The sequence below is a fragment of the Eubalaena glacialis genome, chromosome 13 (genome assembly GCF_028564815.1).
Source record: "Eubalaena glacialis isolate mEubGla1 chromosome 13, mEubGla1.1.hap2.+ XY, whole genome shotgun sequence".
NCBI classification, from domain to species: domain Eukaryota; kingdom Metazoa; phylum Chordata; class Mammalia; order Artiodactyla; family Balaenidae; genus Eubalaena; species Eubalaena glacialis.
Genome location: NC_083728.1, coordinates 16,703,549 through 16,713,864, shown reverse-complemented (window position 1 = coordinate 16,713,864; position 10,316 = coordinate 16,703,549). Strand labels below are relative to the sequence as shown.

Sequence of the window (10,316 nt, the reverse complement as noted above, 5' to 3'; positions counted from 1 at the left end):
AGAAAGACAGTGCTCCTGGCTGTGTGACTTCTCACAGGTCACTTAGCCTCTCTGAGATTTGTATCTCCATTGATAAACCAGAGATGATAATAACTGCCTGAGGCAGGGATGGATAAGATCTGTTTACTGGTCCAGAGGATAGTTGTTGGAAAGTGGCTGCTACAGGCCCGGGACTCACATACCCAGCTCTGCTTTGTGTTTAAGTGGGGCGGCCACAGGGCTCTGTCCAATGGGATGTGAGCAGAGTGAGGCGTGCTCACCTGGTGTTCTGCTCTCTCTTTACTATCTGCCCATAACGATCACTGCCCACTGGATATCAATGCCTGGGTGATCTCGGGAGCCACAGAGGCAGGTCGACAGAACCCCCTGCCCCTCCCCCCGCCGGCTGCTAATTGGACTTTATGTGAGTGAAAAACTAAACTTCAACTGGGTAAAGAAAGTCACTGGGATTTGGCAGTTTAGCTGTTACAGTAGCTAGTGCTATATTAACTAACACACTGCCTCCAGGATTGTGGCAAAAATTAAGTTATCAAAAGCAGAGGCTGCAAACAAACTACACGAGGGCTTCGCTCTGGCTCACAAGTATGTTTGTTACAAGACCAACTTGGGGTCTATGAGTCGCCACAATCCCCACCACACCCTGTGGGATCATACCTGGCCGGCCTCATATTTACGGCATTTACGGCATTTGCGGCATTTCTCTGATCTCTGTGGCTTCCTGAGTCAGCGGGCCCTGATGTAATAGATGTAGAAGTTAGATACATTCACTGTTAGGATTTTTCACAGTGAATTCCTTCAGGTGACTTTTAATTCCCAGGAGAACCATTCATCCTGCCCAGAACTTGGAAGCAAAATCTCCTGAGTGATCCTTACTGGCTGAAGGATGTCATCCAGCCCCACCCCACCCTGTGACCATTTCAGCATCTGTTCTATGTAGGTAGGAGGAGGAGGAGAAAAGAAGTCAGGTGTCGGGACTTCCCTGGCTGTCCAGCGGTTAGGACTTCACCTTCCAATGCAGGGGGTGCGGGTTCGATCCCTGGTCGGGGAGGTAGGATCCCACATGCCTCGTGGCCAAAAAACCAAAACATAAAACAGAAGCAATATGGTCACAAATTCAATAAAGACTTTAAAAGTGGTCCAAATCAAAAAAAAAAAAAAAAAAATCTTTAAAAAAAAACAGCAACAAAACCTCAGGTGTATCTGGGGATCAGGTAGACACGGATCCCAGCTCCAGCTCTGCTGGTTCCTAGGTGGTGATATGAGGTGAGACATTTTCTGTTTGCCGAGCCTGTTTTCCCATCTGTCAAGTGTGGACATTAATACTCTTCTTGTGGGATTTCTGTAAAGGACCTGGCTAAAGGACACTGAGATGACCATGTTAATTGCTCCCTCTTTTCCTGTAGTGGTGGGACCAAGACCGGCTTTGCCCCCAGTAGTAAGGGGAAATCCAGTAGTATCTTTTTTTTTTATCAACTTTGAATTCTTTTTTTGTTTTTTTTTAAATTTATTTTTGGCTGCGTTGGGTCTTTGTTGCTGCACGCGGGCTTTCTCTAGTTGCGGCGAGCGGGGGGCTGCTCTGTTGCAGTGTGTGGGCTTCTCATTGCAGTGGCTTCTCTTGTCGCGGAGCACGGGCTCTAGGCCCGCGGGCTTCAGTAGTTGTAGCACGCGGTCTTCAGTAGTTGTGGCACGCGGGCGTAGTAGTTGTGGCTCGCGGGCTCTAGAGTGCAGGCTCAGTAGTCGTGGTGCACGGGCTTAGTTGCTCCGCGGCATGTGGGATCTTCCCGGACCAGGGCTCGAACCCGTGTCCCCTGCATTGGCAGGCGGATTCTTAACCACTGCGCCACTAGGGAAGCCCCAACTTGAATTCTTTTGAAAAGATAACAAATAATGTGCTTCTATTGTAGGTATATTAATCTGCTCTGGCTGCCATAACAAAATACCGCAAATTGGGTGGCTTAAGCAACAGAAATGTATTTTCTCACAGTTCTGGAAGCTGAAAGCCCAAGATCAAAGTTGCCAAGGGAGGGCAAACTGAGAAGCTTATTTTCCTGGTGCATCTAGTTGCTCAATGATAAATAAAACATTATAGCAAGGTAAGCAAGGATATATTAAGGAATTTTATGTAAAGTTCCCATGAATGTTTAGGATAAACTATGTGAGAGCAAAGGCATTACAGGGCTCCTCTAGTCATGCCTCAGTCTCCTGGGGTGAAAATGTGACCTTGGACCAATGAATGACTTGACATCGCTGAGCCTCACCTCCCTCATCTGGAAAAAATGATTAGTGTGCAGATGAAATGAGGTGATGCATGTAGAGTGCTTGGGTTGATAAATGCTTGCTGTGCTGTCGTTTACATTAATGTCATGTTATGACCTTATGGCTAAAAACAGAGACTCTGGAGCTGGTCAGCCTGGGTTCAAATCTCAGCTCCACCACTTACTAGCTAGATGACCTTGGGCAAGGTCACTTAGCCTCTCCGCGCCTCAATTTCCTCCTCTGTAAAGTGAGGCTAACAGGATTATTGTGAGGGTTAAATGAATTGATGGTGCCTGGACACACAGGAGTGCTATGTAAGTGTTTGTTCAATAAATCATAATGTGTTCCCTTCTGCCCTTAGAGGTCCTTCTGGAGAAAAGTTAGAAAATAACAGCTTCAAAGAGAGACGAGCTATTTCCAGACACTGATTTATAAAACGAATGTATTTCTATAACACCAGTTGTCCTATTTGTCTTTTAGAAGATTTGAGAGGCAGAATGCGTTTATAATGGTGGAATCTTCGGCAGGTGGCTGGCCAGATTTGAGCTATCTGGGGACATGGCCGACTTCCCTATGGCTCCTGGTGCCCTTCCACCGAGCCTGACCTTGGACTGGTGGCTTTTCTGGCACGGGCCAGGGGTGGGCCAAGGGGAGGGGGAGGAAAGGAGCTCCCGGGATCCCCCTCGCCCCTCCCCCACTCGCCCAGTGAGTAATGACATTCACGGGGAAGGGAGGGAGGGAGCGAAGGAGAGGGGCAGGCTTGGCGAGGCCATGTGATGCTGGGCGAGAGAGAGCCGCCACCGCCGGAGCCTCCTTCTTTCTTCCCTCTGATTTCGGGCTGTCATGGCGACCCCCAATAACCTGACCCCTACCAACTGCAGCTGGTGGCCCATCTCGGCGCTGGAGAGCGATGCGGCCAAGCCGGTGGAGGCCCCCGAAGCACCCGAAGCGGCCAGCCACGCCCATTGGCCCAAGGAGAGCCTGGTTCTGTACCACTGGACCCAGTCGTTCAGCTCGCAGAAGGTAGAGCCCGAGGGAGCAGGGGAACCCGACCGATGCACCAGGAGGCTTGGGGGAGGGGATCCGGGAGGGCTTAAGGGGTCTGAAGACCTGGTGAGAGACTGGAGGGTAGAATCGGGGGCTTCGGGGCCCGGAGGACGGGGGAAGCTGGGCTGCCCTCCCGGGAGGTGACTGGCCCTGTCTTGGGCCCCAGGAGCACCGTCCCTAATTCTAGGAACATCCATTCTGCCTCTTTCCCTCCCAGAAAGACCCGGTCTGTTGAAGAGCTGAGAAGAGAGACAAAGGCAAGGGGAAGGGAATGCGCACTGCTGGGAAGGCGGCCTGTTGGAGGGGGCTGCTGCTGCGGGGAGGCGGGAGGGGCGCTTCCTGGGGCCCAGCCTCCGGCCCCTGTAGTCCCATCGCAGGCCCTCCCCCCCTCCCCCCCACCCCCCGCACTGCTGTCCCCATGCCACAGGCCTGCGGGTCAAAGCTCCTCTGCCCTTCTGCCCAGCTGGGGGCCTTCTGATTGGGGCTTGAAGGGTCTGACCCTAGCCCTCCCCCCACCCCCACCCCCAATCTTGAGCTGAGAAGGAAGGAATTAACCCATCTCCTCAAACCAGCTCAGCTGGCCCATAAGGTCTGTGCTTTTTGCTCTTAAAGGCACAGACGGCCACACGGTCCCATCTCAGACTCAGGGGAGCTAGAAGGCGGTTGGGTATGCAGCCTGGTGTTGAGTTATCGGGGTTCCCGCTTCCTGGGGGTAAGGTCCGAGCACTGAGCCTGTAAGACCAGGGGCCTCTAGGAGCGCGGGGTACGGATTCAGCACCATGGCCAGGTCCCAGCAGCCGGTCCTGCTGGAGCCTAAGGGTCACCCATTGCCTGACCCTTTGACTTCTCTTCTCCCTGGAAGATCCTTTTGTTCCATTCACTCATTTTCCAGATGGAGAAACAGATTCCTTAAAGAGAAATGGCCTTGGAACCAGGCTCTTTGGTTTGATTCTTGGTCTAGGCTCAGTTCCATCATCTGGAAAATGGGATAATAATAACAATAATAGCTACTTCTTCTAATTGCAACCCCCTCTCAGGATTGCTGAGGGTTGCTGAACAGGCGGTATAGCTTAGTGTTCTACACTGGCACTAGTCAAACTTGAGCATACATTACTGGTTCAAGCACAGAATGCTGGGTCCCACCCCAGAGATTCTGATTCAGCAGATCTGGAGTAGGGCCAAAGATGCTGCATTCTAACAGGCTACCAGGTGATGCTGATGAAGCTGGTCCACTGATCCCCCTCTGAGTAGTTCCTAGTTGAAAGTACAGACTATGAGGCCAGAAAGCCCCCAGCAGGAGAGCCATCTTCTCCAATAATTCACCATGGAGTTTTTGGCCGGTCACTTTGCTTCCCTAAAGTCTCAGTTTTATAATCTGTAAAATGGAGCTAATGGCAGTACCTTCTTCAGAAGGCTATTGTGATTGTGAAATGAGATGATGCACAAAAAGTGCTGATAGCAGTGCCTGGCATGGTGTCAAGGCTCTGTTAATAATGGGTGTTATGGTATCACTAAAGTGCTAGGTAAAGGAGGGGTTGGAGTGAACCAAGGTCATGCTGGGACTCTTCTGTACATGCATGCTGAACACCTACTGCATGCCAGGCTCTATACAAGTTGCTGGGGGGTTTGGGAATGAATCAGACTGACCTCTAGATGCCAAGATCTCCTCCTACCCAGAACCTCAGGAGCCAGGCCCCAGTGACCAGGAGGTAGGAGGGTGGCCCCTCCCATCACCATTTCCTGAGGGAGCCTCCTGAATATTCCTTATTCAGCATGAGCTCAGGGCTAAGGTGGCCCCTTAGTCAGGGATGGGACCACCCACTGCAATCCCATTTGCGACCAAGCCTCTGACCAAGGCAGCCTAGCATTCTCCTGCCTCTCCTGCCAGAGCCTTCCCCTTGCCCAGGGGCCTGTGGTGGGTTCTAGAGGCAGTGTAGCCTGATGGAAAACACATGGGCTCTGCAGTCAGATGGTCCTGGTTCCAGTCTCATCTTGAGTGCTTACTGGCTGTGTGACCTTGGACAAGTCACTTCACCTCCTCTGTGCCTCAACATCCTCATCTGGAAAAGGGGATATTTACATCCGACCCTGTACGGTTCCTGGGGGACTGAAAGGACAGGGACATGTGTTAAGTGTCTGGCACACAGTATGGGCTTAGCAGGTGCGTTTCCTTCTTTCGCATCAGTCCTAAAGGGCCTTGCCTGCATGCAGAGGGCCCTCCCAGACATGGCAGAAGGGAAGTAAATGACCTCTACCTGCCACCCTGGCCTTACTTTTCAAGCTCTTGGGCACTGGCGCCCCAGCCCTGTCCATCTGCCCTTGACCATTTACCACCCCCTCTCCCACTCCCAGGAGGTCCACAGGCGAGAACTGCACATCTCACTACCCCTCTGCTCAGAAGCCTACAGTGGCTCACAAGTCCTTCCAGGAAAAAGCCGGAGTCCTCATAATGGCCTCAGGCCCTACTGCAGGATCTAACCTTGCCTGGGTCATGGACCCACTCATCAATCGGGGGAAGCCTATTGACTTTTCTCAGAATAGTACTTTTAATTGAATAACATCAAATACATAGGAGTATTAGATTAGAAGGAAAACCAATCATACTGAAGTAAAGCTATTGACATATTTTCAAAACAAATTTGTTACATAATAATATGTGTTTCTGTATTAACCCATAGTATCACATGATCTAGTGGCAGGACTAATAACTACTGTAATGTTGAAGTCGTGACGGATGTAATTGCAGCAACTGTGAGGTGATGAAAATATCTGATTCCTAGTGGTGACAATATTACAGGCACTGCTAATACCACCATGCTTTGTTGCCTACACTCATAATTGAAGAGAATGCTAAGTGTCAGCTTGACATGACTGAAAATAAACCTGTAATTTTCCCATCCTAGTTTGAGGACTCCCTGAATGTATTCATAGACCCCTGGGTCTAGGAGTCTCAATTAAATGTCCCTGTGCATGACCCTTTCTGACCTCCTCCCCTTTTGTCACCTCCATCCATCCTGCTCCAGCAGGATGGCCACCTCACCATTTTTCAAACATGTCAGACATGCTCCCACCTCAGGGCCTTTGCACTGGCTGTCCCTCTGCCTGGATCCCTGTGTGGACTACTCTCTTATTGTTCTTTGCTCAAATGTCACCTTCTCAGAGAGGCCTGCCCTGATGGGTCACCCTATTTAAAATTGCCACTTGCCTCCCTGATGCCCTGGCACTCCCAATTTCCCTTACCTTGCTCTATTTTTTCTTTTTTCCGATGAACTCACTATCTTTTGACACACCATCTCATTTTAACTGCTTCTCATCTGTCTGCCTCCACCAGAATGTCAGCTCCCTGAGGGCAGGGATCTTTATTTTGTTCACTGCTGAGTCTTGAGCACTTAGAACAAGACCTGGCACAGAGTAGGCACTCAATAAATAAGTGTTGAAAAGTGGCGCATTTGTAAGCCATAAGATGTTACATAAAAAAGGCATTTGATTCTGTAGGCTTAAAACTGGTGTAAGAAATAAAGCTTATTAATTTTTTTAAAGTATTTGAGATAAACAAAGACTCAGAGACTCTAAGTGTCTTTTACAAAGTCACACCGCAACTAAGTGGCTGGACAGAGACGCCAACCCAGCCCATCACAGTTTTCTCATAAACAAGGGCCCGGGTGAGGGGGGACAGTACCTAGCCATGACAATGAAGCACCAGTGGGTGACTTTCAGGCACCCACAGGGGGGATAGTTTGCCCAGAGTTGGCCGATGTCTGGTCACACTGAGTGGTGACCACCTAAGTCTGGCGCAGTTCCAGGAGGCAAAGAAGGCAGATGGCCTTGGTGGCTGCATGCCCTCCCCCTGGGCCTGGCTTCCTCCCCCGCACCCCCACCCCGTCACCGTCCCCTGCAGGATGGCACATGGCTCTGGCCTGCAGCTCAGCTAAAGGAGAAAGTCTCCTTGGCTGCTTGCTGGTGTGACCCTGAGGCAGCTCCAAGCAGGACTGTTGTTCCTCTAAAGACAGTCCCCTCCCCAGGCAGGAGCCCCACCAGGCACCCTCACTGGAGTTCAAGGGCAGTGCCCAGGGAGTGGTCCCTGGGAGCAGATACCCTGCCAGGATGGAAAGCCAAACGTCTGGACCCGCCAAGGGCAACGGCCTGATTTAGTTTCTGTTTCCATCCGTTCAGAGATCCCAGCTTGACCCAGACGCTGGGTGGCTGGGCGGAACCTGCCAGGAGGATGCCAGGGCAGGCAGGAAGGGAATGGGAACTACCACCTAGGTATGTATAGGGGTCATCGATGCTTAACAGGAATAGACCTTTGCCTCTCTCAGGGGTGCCCTCTCTTTCTCCTGGGCTGGAGCTAGAAGTAGGGAGGAGCATGTAAGAGTGGAGCTTGCCATCCTTTTGCTGGGGGACCTTAGACAAGTCTAGCCTACCTTCTGAGTCTCAGTCCACAGGCAGGGGATAGTTGGGCTAGGTGATCATTAACCATCTGCCAGCTCAGAACTGTTGGGCTGGGTCAGGAGGCTCTCCGTTAGCATCTACCAGGTCATATGTTTGTCTGGGACCCCCTGGAGATTAGGGAAAGACTCAGGAGGGGCCAGGCCCAGGACTCCCTGGAAGGAGCCCCCAGGGCAGAGAACACTGGTCTGAGAGTCAGGAACCATTGCTTCTAGTTTTAGATCTACTGCTAAATTGGCTGTGTGGCTTTGGGTCAGTTAGTTGCCCTCTCTGGACTTTCGTTTTCTCATCAGCAAAAACAGGAGATAGTCTCTGCTCTGCCCTCCTCTGGAAGGCTATTGTGAGCATCCAACAGCCAGATGGGAAAGTGTCTGGGGACAATAAAGGGCTAGGCTGATGTTGGCAAATTATTTTTCACTTCACTTTGTTTCTCAAATAATTTGAGAAATTTTGCTACTGATCATGGTGATGATAAGAATTTCTGCAAATTTCCTGGCCAGATTCACGTTTGGAGGCCAGGCTGAGAGTCCAATCCTGATAATGAGAATTATGAATTAAGCACCATCTATATACCAGACACTGTGTTGGTACTACTATTAATACTTCAATTCTGCAAATAAAAAAACCATGAAGCCCAGAAAGTGTAACGAATCCGCCCAAACGCACACAGAAGAACCAGATATCCTATCCCAGGTACGTCTAGCAGTGACACCCAGCCCGGTAACCACCAGGCAGCTCTGCCCCTTGTCCCCAGGGCAGAGCTGTGTTCCTCCCACCACCAGGCCCCGGGGATGTATCCCCCATCCCGTACCCCAGGGGCCCAGGAGTGGGCTGGAAGCAACACTGTCCCCTCCAGTGTGTGACCGCTGACCTCCCTCCCCGCACGCCCCGCCCCACCTGGGCAGAGTGTCCCCGTGTGTCCGCCCGCCTTCCCCGCTCTGACCCTGGCGCCTGCAGGTGCGGCTGGTGATCGCCGAGAAGGGCCTGGCATGTGAGGAGCGGGACGTGAGCCTGCCGCAGAGCGAGCACAAGGCGCCCTGGTTCATGCGGCTCAACCTGGGCGAGGAGGTGCCCGTCATCATCCATCGCGAGAACATCATCAGCGACTACGACCAGATCATCGACTACGTGGAGCGCACGTTCACGGGAGGTACGGCGGCCGCGCGGGCCCAGACCGCGCCCCAGAACCCTGGGAAGCCTGGGGAACGCCCTCGGGCCCGGTCTCCCCAACAAGGAGCCACGGGCTACAGGCAGGGCTCAGATGCCCCCCAGGAACCGCAGAGCATGGCCACAGATCCCCGGGGACCCCACAGATCTGACCCCCCTCCCCAGTACTGAGGGAAAGGGCATGGCCCGGACACCGGCCTTGGAGCGGCTAGGGCTATAGCCTCCTTGCCCGGGAACTCTGGAGTCACAGGCTCGGCCACAGACACTCCGGAGCCCATCAGGCATGAACGGGACCCAGACCCCCTTCTAAGTCCCCACAGACAGGATCCAGATCTCCCAGGGATGCCAGGGCTCGGCCAGGACCCAGCCCCCTGAAACCCTGTAAGCATAGTCAGGGCCAGAGGCTCTTCCGGAACCCCACAGACATGGGCCCGGATACCCGAGAACTTTGCAGACATGAGCAGGGCCCGGCACCCCAGAACCCCACAGAACCCTATGTCCTCCGTCCCTACTTCCCTCCCTCTGGCCTCGCTCAAGTCCAGAAGCTCAGTGCCCATGGCAGAGGCTGCAAATGCAGTTGAGAGATCAGGGCCCGGACATGCACTGTTTTAAAAGAATATGAATTAGTTGCCAACATTTAAAAACCAAGGAGAATTCAATTTCAAACATCCCGGTTTCCAGCTTCTCTCCAAGTCTGGCAACACTAGGCCTAGAGACCCACCTGGCAACAAGCCCGGGCAGGTGAGGAGTTGCCCCTCAGGGGACAGCTCGGCAGGGCTCCAGTGAGGAGAGGTAGGCGAGCAGGATCACTAGGGTCCCCTGTCAGCCTGGTGGGGACTTTCTCTCAAGAGTCAAGGAAAGGGGATGGGCCCCAAACTTCTGGACATGTTGCGGTTCCGGGATGCTGAGGTTGGGGAATGGGGTGTCAGAAGCTGGCCTCTCTGAATCAGGGGGGCGGGAGGCCCGACACAGGGCCCTGCGTGCCGCCGCCCAGCCCCCGGCCGTGCCCCGCAGAGCACGTGGTGGCGCTGATGCCCGAGGCGGGCAGCCCCCAGCACGCGCGGGTGCTGCAGTACCGCGAGCTGCTGGACGCGCTGCCCATGGACGCCTACACACACGGCTGCATCCTGCACCCCGAACTCACCACCGACTCCATGATCCCCAAGTACGCCACGGCCGAGATCCGCAGTGAGTCACGCGGTCGGGGTTGGGGCGCAGAACCCTCAGGGTAACCCGGTCTTCGCCCACCTCCTCCCTCTTCTTCCCATTCCTGTGTCTCTTACTCACGTTCTTCCCTTTATCTCTCCTCTTCCTCCTTCTCTCCTCTTCCCCATGGATATCCCTCTGCCTCTGCCTCTCTCTCCATCCCTCTGTCTGTCTGTCTCTGTTCAGCTCTC

The 10,316-nt window shown here is 53.1% G+C and overlaps 1 protein-coding gene across 2 annotated transcripts in view; it reads left to right on the top strand.

Annotated features, from left to right (window-relative positions):
• Positions 1–3,031: 3,031 nt before the first annotated feature.
• The window catches only part of GDAP1L1 (ganglioside induced differentiation associated protein 1 like 1), a 22,591-nt gene continuing 15,306 nt past the window's right edge, over positions 3,032–10,316 (top strand). The window contains exons 1-3 of one of the 2 annotated variants that reach the window (XM_061210155.1): positions 3,032–3,279; positions 8,710–8,902; positions 9,934–10,107. In XM_061210155.1, the coding sequence (XP_061066138.1) occupies positions 3,100–3,279; positions 8,710–8,902; positions 9,934–10,107 (547 nt within the window). In that variant the 5' untranslated portion in view covers positions 3,032–3,099. Of the gene's footprint in view, positions 3,280–8,434; positions 8,446–8,709; positions 8,903–9,933; positions 10,108–10,316 lie in introns of those variants that run through there. The other variant, XM_061210156.1, reaches the window with a different exon arrangement.